The sequence below is a fragment of the Psammomys obesus genome, unplaced genomic scaffold, assembly GCF_907164565.1.
Source record: "Psammomys obesus unplaced genomic scaffold, mPsaObe1.curated_primary_1811, whole genome shotgun sequence".
Taxonomy (NCBI): domain Eukaryota; kingdom Metazoa; phylum Chordata; class Mammalia; order Rodentia; family Muridae; genus Psammomys; species Psammomys obesus.
Window position 1 is genome coordinate 2,515,347 of NW_026585626.1, and position 19,200 is coordinate 2,534,546.

Sequence of the window (19,200 nt, forward strand, 5' to 3'; positions counted from 1 at the left end):
GAAGGAAGGAAGGAAGGAAGGAAGGAAGGAAGGAAGGAAGGAAGGAAAAGAAAAGAGAAGAGATAAATTGTCAAGAAAAGGAGAATTCAAATCACTGGCAAAAAAGGCCTCCAGAATGGCTCAGGCACTACTCTTCTTCAGACATCCATATTGAGCAGAACTTCTATCCCATCCAGAGATCTTCCCCTCAGGATAGAGAACCCCAAAGAGGACTACCTGTTGAAGCACCACAAAATAGTCACCTCTCCCTTTCTGCCCTCTTTGTCCTGGATTCTGAACTTGGCAACAGTTGACACTAGTTGATTCCAGGATGTGAGGACCACAGGGAGCAGTGCCATCAGCTATGATGAGTAAGGAGGTTGGGATCTGGGATACCGGGTCAACTTGTGTTGACAGAAGCAAACATTCCTGCTTGCTGCTTTCCATTTATCTTAGCCTAGCAGAAGCACATGGCTGAGAGGAAGAAGTGAGATTCTAAACCCAGTGACACAGTGGGGACTGACCTAGGCCCAGTAGTCAAATCGGCACATGTGTCCATATATCTTCTCATCCTGTACAGGAAGTACAGGAAGTACATGATTGGTACTGGCAGAGCTCAGTACTGGCAGTATCACTCCTTGCCAAGTCACCAAATCTCACCAATCATCCGTTTTTCTATAACTGTGATTATGATGCATTTAAAAACGTCTTTCAGAGATTTTTTTTGTGATCCAGTTTCTTTAGTGCTAAAATATCAGTAATAAACACTGCTTCCTTCAAAGAGTGTTTAAGATGCTCAATCAACAAATTACTGTTATGTGTTAAACCCAGTGTCTAGAATATAAAAATGACTGAACCACATTCATTTTTGTTGGCCCTGATACCCTGCACTGTTTGGTCTGTAGTCAAGATATCTGATTTAAGTCTAATGATGTGCAAACATTTCTGTTTTTTCCCCTAGAACTTAATCTTTTTTTTTTTTAAATTTTTAGATGTTTAGTATGATTTCAGGCAAAATCACAGAGGAAGACGTGTCATCTTTGGTACAGAATCTTTCCACCATCCTTCAGCAAAACCCATCTACCACGGCTGGGAATCTGGCTTCAGTGGTGTCACTTCTGAGCAACGTTTCATCCCTGTCACAGGCAAACTCTTTTACAGTGTCTAATTTGACACTGAAGGTATGCTGTTTCTATGCTTGAGGGGCTGACTTTTTTTTTTTTTTTTTTTTGATAGCTTATTTTATCTAGCTTTTTGGAGACTGCGTCTTACCATATAGTTCTGGCTGGCCTGGCATGCAATATATAGGCCAGGATAACCTTGAACTCCCAGAAACCATCCTGACTGCTGGAATTACAGGCAAGGGCCACAACACCCATATTGAAGGTCTCACTTCAAATGTTCCATCTTGTAAGTGGTGTAATAAGAGCCTGGATGATGGGAAACTCTTGAGAAAAACAGAGAAGCCATTTAACAGTGCTCATGTGAGCTTCATTGGCTTTTGCACAGTGTACAATTAACTCATAGGACTTGGACTGTAGCTCAGTAATAGAGTGCTGGCATGGCAAGTGCTAGGCCGAAGGTTCAATACTAAGGATGGTATCTAGGGAGAGAAGAAATAAAATACTAATGCTCATGTTCAATAGTGAAAAAGCTTACCCCTTCCTTTAAGCCTGAACCTTCACAAGCAGCCTGTTCATGGGCAGATTTCAATTTAGTCTGTCTATCCTATGATTTCATTGTATACAGTGAACAATTTAAGAACTCCTATCTCTTGGCTGGTTTAATTTAGATATTTAAATTTTGACTTCAAGTGACACAATGATATTTGATCACTATAAGAATGGCCATGCAACTAATATTCTTTCTTCAACAGAGTCTCACTGGGAATATGAACTGCTCTTAAGGTCAGGCCTCATGCCCTGCAGTAAATATGGCCACCACAAAATGGCATGTTTTGGAAATTCTTTGTCTCATAATGATTTGTCAAGACTCTTCTGTTTTTTCTTACAGGTCCTTCGAGTACATGTTGTGATATCCAATTTCATGTATTTTGTCTTATTCTGGTTTATTTATTTATTTTTATATCATTATTATTATTATTATTATTATTATTATTATTATTATTATTTAGATGTCTTTTGTTTTTTAATGAGAGGAATAAAAAGTGTGGATTTGGGTGGCAGTGCAGGTTGTGGGAGACTGGGGGGAAACAGTAATCAGAATATATTTTATGAAAAAATCTATTTTCAATTAAAAAAAAAAAAAGAAATAGCAATGCAGAATCTGGTGCCATAGGCCTGTAACTCTAGCACCGGAGAGACTGTGATAGAAGATTGTGAATTTGAAGCCAAACTTGAGTCCTCTGAAAAAGCAGAAAGTACTCTCTGTGTTAGAGGCATCTCCCCAGCCGACCATCCAAAACCACACTACTTTTAAGGATTGCTGTTGTATTCTTATGTAGTAAACAGTAAAAACCCTTGAATTCAAATCTGAGCATCCATGGCCTGAATTGTCAGGGTCAGTTTTTCAATCAAAAGTAGTTTTCTTGTTGTTCAGACACTGCATTCTGATTACAGTTTTCCCTCCCTCTGCTCCTCCCAGGTCCTCCCCACCTCTTCTCCCATCTGGACCCACCCTTCCTGCCTCTCATTAGAAAAGAACAGGCTTCTAAGAGACAATAATAAAATAAAATTAAATATAAGGAGATAAAACAAAATCAAATTCTAATGTTAGCTAAAGAAGCAAAATGGGGGAAGCTGTTGAAAGCCGTGCTTCTGTCCTTGTGCAGTAACACAGTCATCTTTCCCATCTCAGAGCTGTGTGTTACGGGATGCTTATTCATCCGAGCTGAAGTAAAACCTCACTGTGACTGCAGAGGACTTGGGGTGACCACTCTAGTCCCAACTTAAGAAAAAAGTATTTGTCGTGTGTCAGGGCGTGAGATGGGGGACACTGCACCCATGCCACAGCATGTGTATGGAGACCAGAGTACAACCTATGGGAACCGGCTCTCCTCTTCAGTCATACGGGTTCTGGGAATTAAACTCAGGCCACAGGGATTGCCAGGAGGCACCTTTATCCGCTGAGGTCCCTTACCATCTTGACTGAAACACTTCTACTATATGGAGTGACGGAACTGAATGTAATTCACGAGTTTTACCATGATGCTCAGTTCACCTGTCCTATGACTATTTTTCCTATACTTAACACGAGCAACCTTCCACTCTCGGCTCTCCTGTCTCAGAAGACCTAAACTGACTTTGACTCTTATGTTTCAGGAGATCATCAACATTGCCGATCGTATTCTGAACTCAACCTCCATAACTAACTGGACAATTTTATTAAAAAAAGAAAAGGATGTCAGCTCCCAGCTACTAGAAACATTGGAAGACATCAGCACTCTTTTACCTTCCGCTGCCCTGCCTCTTAATTTTTCTCAAAAATTCATTGACTGGAAAGGGATTCCAGTGACCCAAATCCATATCACAGAGGGTTACAACTATCAGATTGAAATGATACAGCAAAATGCCTCTCTCCCCATCCGAGGCCACGTGCTCATTGAACCAGACCAATTTCAGAAATCCCATCCAAAGACGATTATCAGCATGGGCTCACTCACCTTTGGGGACATTCTACCCATTACCCACAGAGGAAATGCACGGGTCAATGGGCCAGTGATATCCACACTTATCCCAAACTATTCCATCAATGAAATTTTCCTGAACTTTTCCAAGATCAAGGGAAACCTGAGCCAGCCTCATTGTGTGTTTTGGGATTTTGGTCACTTGCAGTGGAGCAATGCAGGCTGCCAACTAGTTAACGAGACTCCAGACACAGTGCTGTGCCGATGTACTCACCTGACCTCCTTCTCCATGCTCATGTCACCCTTTGTTCCCTCTTCAGTTGTCCCTGCGGTAAAATGGATCACATACATAGGGCTGGGCATCTCCATCGCAAGTCTAATCTTATGCCTGATAGTTGAGTGTCTGTTTTGGAAGCAGACCAAGAAAAGCCAAACCTCATACACGCGCAACATCTGCCTGGTGAACATCGCCCTGTCGCTCCTGATTGCTGATGTTTGGTTTATCATCGCCGCCACTGTGGACACCTCTGTCATCCCTTCTGGAGTCTGTGTAGCTGCGGTGTTCTTTACCCACTTTTTCTACCTTGCCTTATTCTTCTGGATGCTTGTCCTCGGCATGCTGCTGGCTTATCGCATCGTCCTCGTGTTCCATCATATGGCCTTGCTCAGCATGATGGCTATTGGGTTCTGCCTGGGCTATGGGTGCCCTCTCCTTATAGCCATCATCACCATTGCTGTCACCCAACCTAGCAATAGCTACAGAAGGAACAACGTGTGTTGGCTTAATTGGTCTGATGAGAGCAAACCTCTTTTGGCATTTGTAGTTCCTGCACTGACTATCGTGGCTGTGAACTTGGTTGTGGTGCTGCTGGTACTCAGAAAGCTTTGGAGGCCAGCAATTGGAGAGAGAATGAATCACGACGACAAGACCACTGCCATCCGCATGGGAAAGAGCCTCTTCGTGTTGACCCCGCTGCTAGGGCTCACCTGGGGTTTCGGCATAGGGACTATGGTGGACAGCCAGAATCTGGCTTGGCATGTTCTTTTTGCTTTCCTCAATGCATTCCAGGTAAGGACAATAAGCATAATGCATTATGTACTAATGTCATTGGAATAAGTTTAGAGAAGTAGGGTTGGGGGATGAAGATGACCTCATCTCCTTGGTTCCAACAAGTCTAGTTCACAGAGTGTATGTATATGAGAAGACAAGCCCATCCATTTACCATGGCAGTTCACATTATGCTGAAGTAGAATTCTGGACTTCCCCAGTAACCCACTGCAGGCCTTAAATCTATGAGTGTTCATATAACCAAGACTTATCTCTCTTGAGGTTGACTCAGTCCTCATACTCATGCACAAATCTCCGACAAAGCAGAGAAATAGAAATAACTCAAAAGTACTTGTTGACCTTGACCTTGTTAAAGTCCCTTTAATTTAATAAACAGAGGCCAGAAACATAGCACCAACAGCCAGATTTTCTTAGAACACAACTGTGCTTTTTAGTGTATAGAGGGCCTATGGCTCTTTTCTCTCCAACAGCAGAAGAGCTGAAACAGATAGTACGTATTTTGCAAAGCACCAAACACTTACAATCTAGTCTTTACAGACACACACACACAAGCTTGTTGACCTTTAGTATTAAGGATAGCTTTTATATTCCATAATCAGAAAGGGTTCAGAATAAATGGAAAAAAGAATCCTTAAGTTTTGATGAATCTGGAAGAAAGTCTTCAATCACGGTTTATTGCAGGTAAGGCCAGACCGCCTAGGACAATGAGGCATGGAAATGGTAGTCTCATGATTGAGTTTGTTCTGGAGTCAAGTGTGTTTACTCTTAAATACCAACTGTGCACATAATCTCTCCATCCCTGGTTCTCTCAGCTGTTGAGCGGGACCACAGTAATATTTACAGAGCAATTTTGAGGATTACAAGAGATAATTTAGGTACCTGACACAGAGCCTCATACTCAACAAATGCTTAGAGTTTCCTAAAGCCATTGCACCAGCCCATTCACTTAGCAGTAAACACTCAGGCAGTTCTATAGATGTACTCATAGAGAGCATGCATTTGTTTTGTTTTTCAAGATAGGGTTTCTCTGTGTTGCCTTGGCTGGCTGGCCTCAAACTCACAGAGATACGGCTGCCTCTGCCTCCCCCAGTGCTGGGATTACAGGCATGCACCACTGCCCCAGCGTGAGCAGTGAGCGATTTGACAGGTACAAATGAAAGGTTCTGTGACTGGGGGGAAGAAAGCCTTTGTCAGGATTTCCCAGGAGTCATACTCGAAGAGAAGGTTCCTTACGGAGGCCACTTTTCTCCTCCTGGCCATTGTAGGCTGAACCTCAGTATCTGTTGTCATCAGAAGCACACGATGGATATTTATTAAATACTTGGTCTAAAGAAAGGCTAAGATAGCACAGCCATTGGAAGCTATGTGGGGTTTTGGATGACTCTGCAACAGATGATAAATTTGCACATGAGTTCACAGCTCCATCCGTTCAATCATTTGCCAATGAATACACTCATGAAAGACAATATGTTAGCACTTTGTGATGGGCTGGCACCACTGAGTTCACACTACTCCTGTCTTTTAGAAGCCTATAGTCCGGCTGGAGGCCAGACAAGAAAATAAGTTCAAGTTGATCAGTTAGTGCATGCTTGTCACCCTGGCCTTCGGGGTAGAGGTAGAAGAATAATCACGAGTTTGAGACCAGCCTGGCCTATTTAACAAGTCTCAGGCTAGGTTGGGTTGTAGAATGAGTCCTTACCGCCAAAAGGGGGAAAATTAACATTAAAATATTAGGTGAGCATGATAGAATTGTAACACGTAGTATATAGATGATTCCTTGTCTGAAAAAAGAAAACAGAACAATATATACAATTTACTCTTTGCTTTTGGTTCTTGTTAAAGGGATTTTTCATCTTCTGTTTTGGAATTCTCTTGGATAATAAGGTATGTGTATATTGACTTCTTCCTTCATTCCCTACTACAGGCACAAACAAAACAAAACAAAACAAAACAAAACAAAACAAAAACCTTTCCTTTCAGTTCCAAGGCCTTTGTTTTGTGTATGATGGATACTTAGGTAATAAAATCTTTACAGTTTCACAAAAGACAGACTCATGCAGAAGTCAGCTAAGTGATCCCTGCTGATGAAGTCACCTGGACACAATCACAAGTGAAGTGACCATCACAGAAAGAAAAAAAAAGGGGGTGGGTAAAAGGCTTTTTACACTTCATCTTTCTAAGCCGGTGTGGTGTGATGGAACATATCTACAATCCCAGTACTCAGAAAGCTGAGACAGGAGGATCCCAAGTTCCAGACCATTTGGTAGTACACAGAGAGTTTCAGACCAGCTGAGGATCTGTCTCAAAAGCAAGCCAGAAAAATCGCTCTCTAATTTGCCTTCTGAGGGGATGAAACCTATTTTGTGCCTTGAATTTCTTCGCTCGTTTATTCAAACTATGCAGAAAGAATGTAATTTTCGCATTTCTAATCTATCAAATGTTAAGTAGTTTCTCTGTTAAATAAAATTAGCAAATGAAAGACTATTAGTTTCAGTGGAAGATAACTAGGAAAAAAATTATAAAGAACCGTGTTCCATTTTTCCTCCTAAGCAGCAAGTAATTATGTCAATAGATAAAGACAGTAATTGATGTTTTAGCAAGAAGACAAAAAGATTTTATTATTAGGGCTGTAGTTGCTCTTGCAGAGGAATGGTTTTGGCTCCCAGAGCCCACATGGTGACTTACAACAATCTGTAACTCCCATTCCAAGGGTTCCAAATGTCTCTTTGGGCCTTTATAAGCACCAGGCATACACATGGTATATAGACTTCCATGAAGGCAAAAACACTTATATATGTAAAATAAAATAATAAAATAAATATATATTAAGAATGGAAAAGAGATTCTTGTTAACTCATTTGCCATATATTACCACCCATTACAGACAGACAATTTCTTTACAGTTGTTCTTTTGGAAGAGAGAACAGTCTATTAGCTATTTATGCTAATGGTCTAGAAGTGTCACTTCGAAGCGATGTTGCTAAGTAACAATTTCAAAGGTACTTTTTTCTTAGAATGTTGATGCCTGATCATTTGTGTCTCTTCACCATTTTTTTTTTTAAATTCCCCTGACAGCTGCGACAACTTCTGTCCAACAAGCTGACTCCCTTAAGCTCATGGAAGCAAACATCAAAGGTAATTGACCTTCAACTCAGACATGTAAAGTAGCAGTTTCGTATTTTCCCCTCTGTGTCACCTGCGGCAAGCTCATTTATGGAAGGCCCTTGTTTTTCCAACATCAACACTTGGTATGGTGCCTGGCTAGGGTTGGTGTCTAAACAAAGAGCTACCAAGTAAGGAGGGCCTGGGCAAATGCATATGAAGGCTTGAAACCCACAAGATCTGTCAGGCCTGCTGGAGGTGCAACCCTATGCTGACATCTCCAACTGGGAGCAGGCCAGGGTGTTCAGAGACAGCTTCTGCTTCACGTTAAGGTGGTATTCTTGTCATAGCCTGCAGGAAAGAATCTCAAGGTGAGTCAGGATGAAGCAAGATGAGAGTTTAGTAAGAAAACATGCTAATACAGATTTAAGCGTTGGCATTAAGAAGCGGGGAGCTAGAAGAGGACAGTGGCACACAGTAGGGCAGCTTCTCAAGTGAGAAGCTGTCTCTCTCTCTCTCTCTTTTTTTTCAAACAAGATAGTGTGAGATGTCCTATATAGGTGAGATTAAAAACAGAAGTTAAAATGCTTAAAGGAATCCTGAGTATAGGGCACAGAGAGGGGACCACATGCTTTGCCTGTAAACATCACTCATAACCTTATTCACAAGAGTCTTTGATTCCTAGCAGGTAGGGGCAGGGAGCTCCCTTCTCTTCCCAGGCCTGCTTATCCCTGCCTCCCCCTCACTGCCTTCTTTGCTTTGAGTGGATGATGTTGAACAAAACTATTTATTTCAGTTCCTGATAATCCCAGCATTTAGCTCTGCACACCCGAACCTGAGGAGTTTGCACAGACAGGAGGGGGTGCGGTGGGGTAGGGTGGGGCTCTGTTTTATTCTTTCCACAAAAATACCTATGAAGACAGAGTGTACAGTGAGCACAGCACTCACATATGCATTTTTTAACTTTCAAAGTTAGTTTAGATTTTTGTCTTTCAGTAAGACATAGAGGATTTTTCAGAAGGAGTGCTAAAGTAGAGATATCTGTATTTGATTATTAAAAAAAAAAAGCCAACCCACTTAACTGTATACAAACTTAGAGTGTTCAGAGACATTGCAAGAAACTGTAGGCTTTTAAAATAAAATAAAGCACGGTAGTGGTACCCATCTGTGGTGGCTTGAATAAAAATAGCCCCTGTAGTCTCATATATTTGAATGCTTAGTCACTAGGGGGTGAGACTATTTAGGATTAGAAGGACTGGGAGGTGTGGCCTTACTGGAGGAGGGGTGTCACTGGGGGTGGGCTTCAAGGTCTCAAAAGCCCATGCCAGGCCCAGTCCATCTGTCTGCCTATCTCTAGTATCATGCTTGCCTGGCTGCTTCCTTCCATGCCCCCTGCCCTAATGATAACGGACTAACCCTCTGAAACTGTAAGTGAGCCCCCAGTTCCATGCTTTTCTTTATAAGAATCGCCTTCATCACGGGGTTCCTTCACAGCAGTAGAACAGTAACTAAGATAGCAGTGATAACCCAACGTTAAGAGAGGTGCAGGCGAGAAGATCAGGAGTTCAAGGCTAGCTCCTGAAACGTAAGGAGTTTGCTCTATTTTAGGCAAGACAAAATGAAAACCAAAACTAACGATAATAACAATAATAAAAAATCAAAACAATGGGCTGTGGGGGTGGGATGGCTCAGTGGTAGGAGCACTTGCTGTTCTTCCCGGGGTCCTGAGTTCAGTGCCATTAAGGCAATCATAACCGTCGGTGACTCCAGCCCCAGGTGATCTGACACACTCTTTTGGCCTTTGTGGGCATTCACAAACATGTGCCATGCCCACACACATACACAAAAAATAAAATAAAGCACAGCTCAATGAGGAAAGCACCCTGGGGCTTCCTGGATCTTCATTTCATAGTAGAAAGTGCTGCTATGAATGGAAGTGGTCCGTCTTGGTCACTGTACTTTGACTCCTACCCCACTGGCTAGAGGTCTTAGGAAGGTTCCATGGTAGCTCTAAGAAGTTCTTACAGTCTGTGGTTTTAATATTATGTCTTGAACTCAAACCCTTGGGACCAGAAGGTGTGAAGCTTATGTTATTGTGTAGTCTCAGGAAAAGGAGGAAGTTACAGAAAAGAATGCACATCAGTGAATAAAATGAGGTTGGGCACTCCCTGCCCTTCAGAGCAGGAAGTCAGTGATTTCCTCATTGAAAAACCGAAGACAGGAAAACATCCCTAACTGAAATACAATAAAGCAAAAGCTCAAACGCCCGGCAGCGTTTCTCCCTGCTCCTGACACGTCATGTTAGTGCTCTTTAAATGTGCAGGTGGTCCCTGAACAGCGATGGTCACCGAGGGCCCGTTTCTCCTGCAACCATGGCCCCTCCCCAGTTTAATTCAAACTAGGTGGTAAAAATTAGATTTTATTTTGGTTGTCTGGTTAAATGATTTGATTGTCTCAGTTTCACTTCCTGTTTCTGTGATTAAAATATCAGGGAAAAGGCAAATTAAGAAAGGGCTAGTGTGGCTTACATTTCCAGGTCATTTGTTTCACTGAAGTCATGGAGGCAGGAGCCTGAAGAGCACACACACACAGAGAGAGAGAGAGAGAGAGAGAGAGAGAGAGAGAGAGAGACAGAGAGACAGAGACAGAGACAGAGACAGAGAGACAGAGGGAGAGACAGAGAGACACAGAGAGACAGAGACAGAGAAAGACACAGAGAGAGAGAGCAAGAGTGAGAGCAAGCATGCACATAGGCTTTGCTCAGCTCACCTCTTGCACAGTTCAGGATACTGAACTGACCATCAAAGGATCTTCATCAATTAACATAATTAAGATTATCCTGCACAGGCATTCATTTATGTCAATCTAAGGTAGATAACTCTACCTTGAGACTCTCTTCTCAGGGAATTCTGGATGTTAAGCCAGTAATCGAAGATAACCAGCACAGTGGTTGTCTCTGTCTATGTCTGCCCCTCCCTACCTCCCTCCCTTCCCTCTCCCTCCTTCCCTCTCTTTCTCTCCATTTGCTGAGGGAATTTGAATGAAAAAAATCCAAGTACCCAGATTATGGATTTTTAGAAACTGAAGAAGAGATAGGGGGTGGACAAAATGGTTCAGTGGTTAAGATCTTACACTGTTCTTAGAGAGAATCCAGTTCAGTTCCCAGCCCTCACACTGGTAGTTCACAAATGCCTTCATCCCAACTCTAGTGAGTTCGATGCATTGGCTGGCCTCTGTAAGCATTGCATGCTTGTGTACATATGCACAGTCATATCCATGTACGTACTGTTGAAAACAAGAAGGAAAGATAAGATTGCTGTTACTATCGAGGAGCTTGTAAGTTAAAAACAAAAACAAAAACAAAAACATGAGAGCAGAAAGGTACAAGGTATGAATACAGGATGACCAAGAGCAGTGGGCTTGTGAAAATTGTGGGATTTTAAAACAAAATGAGTGAAGATAACAGAAGCAAGAGGATTCCCCAGGAGACCCACTCAGAAGCAAAATATAGCAGCCCATTTTCTTGACACAAGGTCTGTCTGACTGAGGGAACATGAGCAACAGGTCCAGGTTGGAGTCATAGAGACTTCACTGAGAGAGGGCAACGGGGTGATTAGGTAGAGATCTCTAAAATGACATTGAAGATGTAAGATATGGCAGAAAGGATGGAAGAGGAACTCAGCAAAATTCTCGGCAAGGTCCATCCATTCTGTTCATTGAATTGGTTGCTTGGGAGATGGTTATTGCTGAATCTGTATCTTCCTTCTTGGTTTAGCTTCCATGTCATATGGAATGAGAATGGGAATGGAAATTGTTCCCTCCAATATTCCTAACACCTGAACAGTGTCTAGCAAAGAAAACCTCTCAATATAAGTGAATGAATAAATATTAGCAAAGAGAAAAGAATGTTAAGTATCTTAAAACTTACATTTCCTAATAATTGCTTGCTCTTTGTTTGAAATATTTTATCCCAATTTAATAATTGAGTCCTATCAATCTATCTCTATCTATCTATTTTATCTATCATATATGTTGTATATCTATCTGTCTTTTTATATCTATCTATCTATATACCTTTTTATTTATGGAGATAGAGTTTCTCTGTATAGCCCTGTTTGTCCTGGAACTTGCTTTGTAGGCCAGGTTGGCCATGAACTCATGTAGACCTACTTGCTGCTGCTTCCCAAGTGCTGGGACTGAAGGTATGTGCCACCACACCGGGCTTCAGTTTTAATTTTTTAAAAATGGTTATTTTTATTGCATGTGTATGTGTATTTTTATCGCATGTTTATGGCATTGTTTGTGCCAACATGTGTGTATATTCACTGTGTGCATGCCTGATGTTCACAAAGGCCATAAATGGGCAGTGTGTCTCCCACAAATGGACTTACAAATCTTTGTGAGCCATCTTTAGGTCCTGAGAGCTGAACCCAGTCTCTCTGGAGGAAAAGCAAGTGCTCTCAACTGCTGTACCATCTCTCCCTACACATAATTCCGTTTCCAAGTTATAATCTTCATAATCTTGATTATCCACAGAACTGAATGCTAAGTTGTACAAAAGGAAGGCAAATCTGTGCCAGGGATTATTTTTACACCGAATATTAGGTTTTTTTTTCCTTCAGTCCTTCTAGTAGCAAATATACAGATCAAGAGTGTATAAACATGGACATTAAAAGGGATAGTGTTTCCTTCAAAGCCACTTTCCAGCTGGTTGTTGGAAGTTGTAAAGATACAGAAACACCAAATTCATTTGGAAATAAACTCAGGCATATGCTAAAAAAGCGGATTAAGGAATAAATGAGCGATTATTCTATATTTCTAAAAAGGAATCATATATTATAAACATGGGATAAAAGGTTGTTGTTGACATCAAGAATCATGATATGAGACATAGGATACAGGCAGACTTTGTTGAGGAATAATACAGGGCACCCTCAAGCATGAGAGTGGAGAATGGCAAGAGAGATCACTGCGGGAGACCACACTCTTGTAGGGTGAGAATGGACAGTAGACAGAGAGACCATTGCTGAAAAAAAAAAAGAAAGAAAGAAAAACTAAAAACTGTCATGGGATAAGAATGGACAATGACCAGAGGGACCATAATGTAGTGAAAGTGAAGGGTATACACAGTCAAATGGATCACTGTGTCAGTGGTCACTATATTCTTGGGCAGACTTTACTGTTCCATAAAGTTGCTAGGACAGATAGCTTTCCAGCAGGGCATCTTCTTGTCTGAGGATTATAAAAGATAAGATGAAAGAGTATGAAGTGACTGGCAAGCCTAGTTGATATTCTGGTTTTCCATAAGGCCATGTTTTCACCCACAGTCAGAGACACAACTCAGACTCCGCTCTTTGATCGTGCAGCAGCTGGATGTTTCAGTGCATGTCTTTAATCTCATCTCAGCATTCCATAGACAAAGGCAGGAGGATCTCTATGAGTTCCAGGCTAGTGAGAGCTGCAGTGGGACTCGATCTCAAAATCCAAATCAAACCAAAACAATACCACAGAACACCAAAATCACACACTAAAACAGATTAAAAGGAGTAATAGAAAAATTGAAATAAGTCTATAAAAATACCTGTGTTTTCTTAAGGGGAAAATATCCTCCCTTGATGATCCATAATAAAGGAATCTCCACCTTTTCCTTGGTTTCATCTGTAGCTAATTTTTTACATCTATAAAATTTTGGGCCAAAGTGTGGTGGTGCATGCCTTTAATCTCAGCACTTGAGACGCAGGGGTAGGCAGATCTCTGTGAGTTTGAGGCCAGCCTGGAGTGAATTCCAGGACAGCCAAAGCTACAAACAAAGAATCCCTATCTCAAGAAACAAACCAACCAACAAAACCCAATAGCAATAATAAATAAAGGACTGGTAATTTTAATGTTTTCTTTTCTTCTTAACTTTGATTCCTTAAATAACTGCAATAACAGGAATCCCAGACTGGTTATAAAGGAGGGACCAAACCTTAATTGTGGAACCCCACTTTTAAGGTTGAAGCCTGACATTTCTGCATAGTCTTGAGCTCAGTGTAAGGAAAGCTCCCTTTTCTTAGCAGGGTTCTCTCTCCACCTGATCTGGATAACCTCAGATACTGTAAGGAACGTCATAGAGCCCTCAGGGAAGATTACAGACTAGACCTTTTCCTGATTAAAAAAAACAAAAAAACAAAAAAACAAAACTGGTCCAGAAAGCAGATGGAAATTCCTGGAAATGCCCCACCCTGCTAAGGAGATCTTAGTTTTTTAATAGTGACCTTCAATTGTACTTGTAGATTTTCCCCCACCCATAGGATAATTAAGTCCTATGTTCTTGTGATAGGATCATACTACTACATGGAAATTGAGGCACTGTACCACTACATCAAGCGTCCCTGGCATCCCTAACCCCAGTAAATCAAACACCCTTGAAACCCCTCCCACTGCCCAAGGTTTATAAATCCCTGGCTTCAAATAAACATGCTAGATGTGTTTAGGCGAGCTACATGCTACCATCAGCTTTCTGCTAGGGTTGCCAGGACTCCCTTCCTCCCTGGACAGGTGTCCTCCTCACTGCAGGACACCTGAACTTGGCTGCTATTCAGGCAGCCATCTTCCAGGGCCTCATCCATGAGGACTTCCGGGCACTTGATTGGCCATGTGGGCTTTGGACCTGCCCTCTGGCCAGTTTTTGGCCTCTGTCATGCTTAGCACAGCAGCTTAACCAAGATCTGTAACACTTTGGTATCACTGTAGGCTTTGGAATACCGTAGGAGTTTCTACTGCCACCACCAATCTTATTCTAAAAGAGCTGATTAGCTGTAACACCCTCGGAAAATTCTTTCCATACCCCAGCCTAGTGCACAAGCCTTGCCACAAAGCACTCTAGCTGTTCCCAAGATCTGGGACCTTTGATTCCATTCTCCATCTGCATGCCTCCTTCCAGAACCCTTGCCAAATGAAGAACAACATTTAATAACCTTCATGTATGCTGATGTTCATTAGCTACCTAATATAAACTATTTTGTTGTTCTTTTGTGCAGCAAAACTCCTCAGATACAGGCACCAAGCCTAAATGCTTAAGGACTTTCAACATACTACAGCACAGAGGTGAGTTCTAATATAGCCAAAGAATGTAAAAGATAAGAAGGAAGATTATGAATGCAAAGAGAATCCAGTAGTAATTATTAAAAGATGGCAGCAGCAGATGGCCATGCATCCAAGTTCCTCTGGATTGTGCTTAAGGCTGATTAAGCAATATCGAGGATTTAGTGTTCATAGGCATACACACCTGCACACATACACACATGCACACACACAATATATATACACACATACCTACACACATACATACACATACATAAACACATAATAATACATGCATGCACACACGTGCACAAAAAAAAGAGCACGCACGCACACACACACACACACACACACCTGTAGCATTGATCATCAAGTCCCTGGGGTTAAGGAGTATGTTTAGACCAGCCCCACCTATATCCTTACTGGAGAGTCACTTATGCTAGCTCCTGAGTAGAGGGCATGGGATGATGTGCTTATGTTCAATGATGAACACTTAAAATGATTTTCTAAACTAACCTGGGGGAGGGAGGGAGGATGCCTCACTCTTGAGAAAGTACCATTCCCTCCTGCATTTATATATTGGTGACTACTGGAAATTTAAACATTACAAGGTCACAGTACTCTTGGAGGAAAAGTGGACCATGGAGAAAGAAGAGAAAAATATATTGTTAAGTTGTAGTCATGCCTATTAGCCCTGGTCCCATTTTACATTAGATCATAGTATCATTATTAATCCATTTTGTATTGCATCAAAACTATTTAAATAACAGCTGTAGATTGCTACGTTCTAATTGGAACATCTATATTATTCCCCCAACTCCCCTCCAAGCTCAGGGATCACCATGGGAGACAGGGCAGAATGACTGTAAGAATCAAGTATCATGGATATCAATCACAACACAGTATTTGCTGGACATGGTGGAGTTATTGTAAACATAAACTCACAGTACCTGTGACTGCGAACATAAGACCTACACAAAATCAATACAGCCAAACTTCCAACTTAGACAGGAAAAGGGTTTATAATGTCAAATCCCTAGCTGAAGAGCTATTAGCCAATAATGACTGGGAAGGAGAGTCCAGCTTTCTTAGAAATGTGGTTTCCTCAGAGGCTGCCCCTGCTTGTTACTTTTCAATTTCGGTGACAAAATATGATGATCAAGGAAACCACAGAAAAGTTTATTTGCACTTATGGGTTCAGAGGGTTAGAGTCCATGATGGCAGGGGCAGGAACTGGATTGGCAGGAAATGGATGCTGAGAGCAGAAGCTGAGGGCCCACATCTTGAACCACAATCAGAAAGCAGAGAAAGAGAGAGAGAGAGAGAGAGACAGACAGAAATGGCCCGAGTCTTGAAATTCTCAAAGCCCAGTGACACACTTCCTCCAATAAGGCTACACCTAATCCTCCCCACACAACAAGACCAGCTGGAGACCAGTTTTCAAATGCCAGAGCCTATGGGGGACTTTCTCATTCAAATCACCATGCTACGCTACTCATGCCCAGTAGAGGGTCCTACCCCGCCACACATACAGAGAGTACCCAATGAACTCAGTGGGTTTTAAAACAGGGAACATGAAATTGATAGGGGAGATTGGATGAGAGGGGCAAATTGAAGGGTGGGACTGGGGAGGATTTGCTAAAAATACATTATATGCACAAATAAAATTCTCAAAACAAAACAAAACAAAAGGTTTTTTTTTTTTTTAAAGAAAAAGAATATTTAAATTCCAAATTACAGTTCAAGCACTGGAAAATGTGCCTTGCCCAGCCCCTTGCTTCCTGTTTTCTCTGCCTCCAACCACATAGTGCTTTGAATTCCACCTTTCCAGACACTTGCTCGCTATCAGTTGAGGAAAAGATAGACAACTTCCAAGGCTCTTTTCCTGCAAACCATGCATTGAGTTGAAGTTTATGTTCTCTCATTTCTTAGTAGTAACTGAAAAACATTGCATTTCTCATCTCCAGGGGTAGATGGCTGACAAATGCAAGTTTCCATAGTATCTGTGAAGGTCTGTCCCTCTCAACCAACCAAACATGTTCTGTCCTTTTCTTTATTAACATCCTAGAACTAGCCCCAGTTTTAAGATATTCCTTGGGCTTTTTGGCATTTTGTTTTATACTAGAATCAAAAATAGCAGCAATGACTTACTTCATCTTCTTTTCTCCCTTCAGGCATTTATGCACTTTCTCATACTGGAGATTCATCCAATGACATCACATTAACCCAGTTTTTATCAACCGAATAAAGCCATGAGTCATAATCAAGGGTTAATTTTTCTTTGTGCAACATGTCATTCAGAACCACATGACAGCAAAGACATGTACAAAGCCAGATGAGATTTTGTGGTTTAGGTGTCTGAGGATAAAACTGGTTACTTTGGGGTTGGAGAGATGGCTGAATGGTTAAGAGCACTTGCTGCTCTTGCAGAGGACCTGGGCTCAGTTCCCAGCCCCACGTGGTGGATCACAACCATCTGTCCCAGGGGATCTGCTGCCCTCTTCTGACTTCTGTGAGGACTACACACACGGTATATAGACATACATGCAGGTAAAACACCCATTCAAAGAATAAAATAAATATATTTTTTAATTTTTTTATTAGTTACACTTTATTCACTTTGTATTCCCCCATAAGCCCCTTCCTCCTCCCCTCCTGATCCCACCCTCCCTCTCCCTTCTTCACACATGCCCCTCCCCAAGTCCACTGATAGGGGAGGTCCTCTTCTCCTTCCATCTGATCTTAGTCTATCAGATCTCATCAGGAGTGGCTGCATTGTCATCTTCTGTGGCCTGGTAAGGCTGCTCCCCCCTCAGGAGGAGGTGATCAAAGAGCAGGCCAATCAGATTATGTCAGAGGCAGTCCCTCTTCCCATTACTATGTAACCCACTTGGACACTAAACTGCCATGGGCTACATCTGTGCAGGGGTTCTAGGTTATCTCCATGCATGGTACTTGGTTGAAGTATGAGTCTCTGGGAAGACCCCTGTGTTTAAATTTTCTGGTTCTGTTGCTCTCCTTGTGGAGTTCCTGTCCTCTCCAGCTCTTACTATTTCCCACTTCTTACATAAGATTCCATGCACACTGCCCAACAGTTGGCCATAAGTCTCAGCATCTGCTTTGATAGTCTGCAGGGCAGAGCCTTTCAGAGGCCCTCTGTGGTAGGTTCCTAGCTTGTTTCCTGTTTTCTTCTTCTTCTGATGTCCTTCCTCTTTGCCTTTTGGGATGGGGATTGAGCATTTTAGTCAGGGTCCTCTCTCTTAATTAGTTTCTCTAGATGTACAGATTTTAGTAGGTTTATCCTATATTACATGTCTATATGAGTGAGTATATACCGTGTGTGTCTTTCTGCTTCTGGGAAAGCTCACTCAGGATGATCTTTTCTAGGTCCCACCATTTACCTGCTAATTTCATGATTTTCTTATTTTTCATTGCTGAGTAATATTCCATTGTGTAGATGTACCACAATTTCTGCATCCATTTTTCAGTTGAGGGGCATCTGGGTTGTTTCCAGCTTCTGGCTATTACAAATAAAGCTGCTACAAACATGGTTGAGCAAATGTCCTTTTTGTGTACTTGCGCCTCTTTTGGATATATGCCTAGGAGTGGTATGGCTGTATCTTGAGGAAGCGCTATTCCTAGTTGTCTGAGAAAGCACCAGATTGATTTCCAGAGTGGTTGTACAAGTTTACATTCCCACCAGCAGTGGAGGAGGGTTCCCCTTTCTCCACAACCTCTCCAGCATGTGTTGTCCCTTGAGTTTTTCATCTTGGCCATTCTGATGGGTGTAAGGTGAAATCTCAGGGTCGTTTTGATTTGCATTTCCCTAAAGGCTAATGAGGTTGAGCATTTCTTTAAGTGTTTCTCTGCCATTCGATGTTCCTCTACAGAGAGTTCTCTGTTTAGCTGAGAGTTATGGCCACCTGTTGGGCAGGGTGCATGGAATCCTTTTTAAAGCCCAACAAAATAGATGACTTCATTGGTCCAACCCTGCCTCCTTTGTCCTACATTAAATCAAAATGTTACTAATTACAAAGTGAGCTATGAAAGATCATACATCTTTCATCCAAGAAGGCATGTCAATAACCAAAAAGGAAGAAAGACCCCCTGTCAGTATCTCCGGCCACGAGGGAAAATTAAAAAAAAACAACAAGATATTGCGATATACCTACTAGAATATCTTTGCAAACAATCCAACCTCCATTCCAAGGAGCACTGCATAATTTTATATATCCTGAACCCTAGACAAGCAAGATGATCCAAAATAAGGAAAGTAGGTTAGTTATCTTAGAGTGAAGTTGGGTAGTAAATTATACAGAATAAGGAAGGAGCATGTACATTCAGTGTCTTGATTGTAATGATGGCTTGGCAATCAAAACATCGATCAAAACGGATTGCA

At 41.8% G+C, this 19,200-nt stretch overlaps 1 protein-coding gene across 1 annotated transcript in view; it reads left to right on the top strand.

The window, feature by feature from the left end:
• Adgrf1 (adhesion G protein-coupled receptor F1) overlaps positions 1–17,049 on the top strand; it is a 34,441-nt gene extending 17,392 nt beyond the window's left edge. The window contains exons 10-15 of the mRNA XM_055615310.1: positions 972–1,160; positions 3,261–4,634; positions 6,477–6,518; positions 7,710–7,769; positions 14,759–14,825; positions 16,976–17,049. Of these exons, the coding sequence (XP_055471285.1) occupies positions 972–1,160; positions 3,261–4,634; positions 6,477–6,518; positions 7,710–7,769; positions 14,759–14,825; positions 16,976–17,049 (1,806 nt within the window). The remainder of the gene's footprint in view (positions 1–971; positions 1,161–3,260; positions 4,635–6,476; positions 6,519–7,709; positions 7,770–14,758; positions 14,826–16,975) is intronic.
• Positions 17,050–19,200: the final 2,151 nt, after the last annotated feature.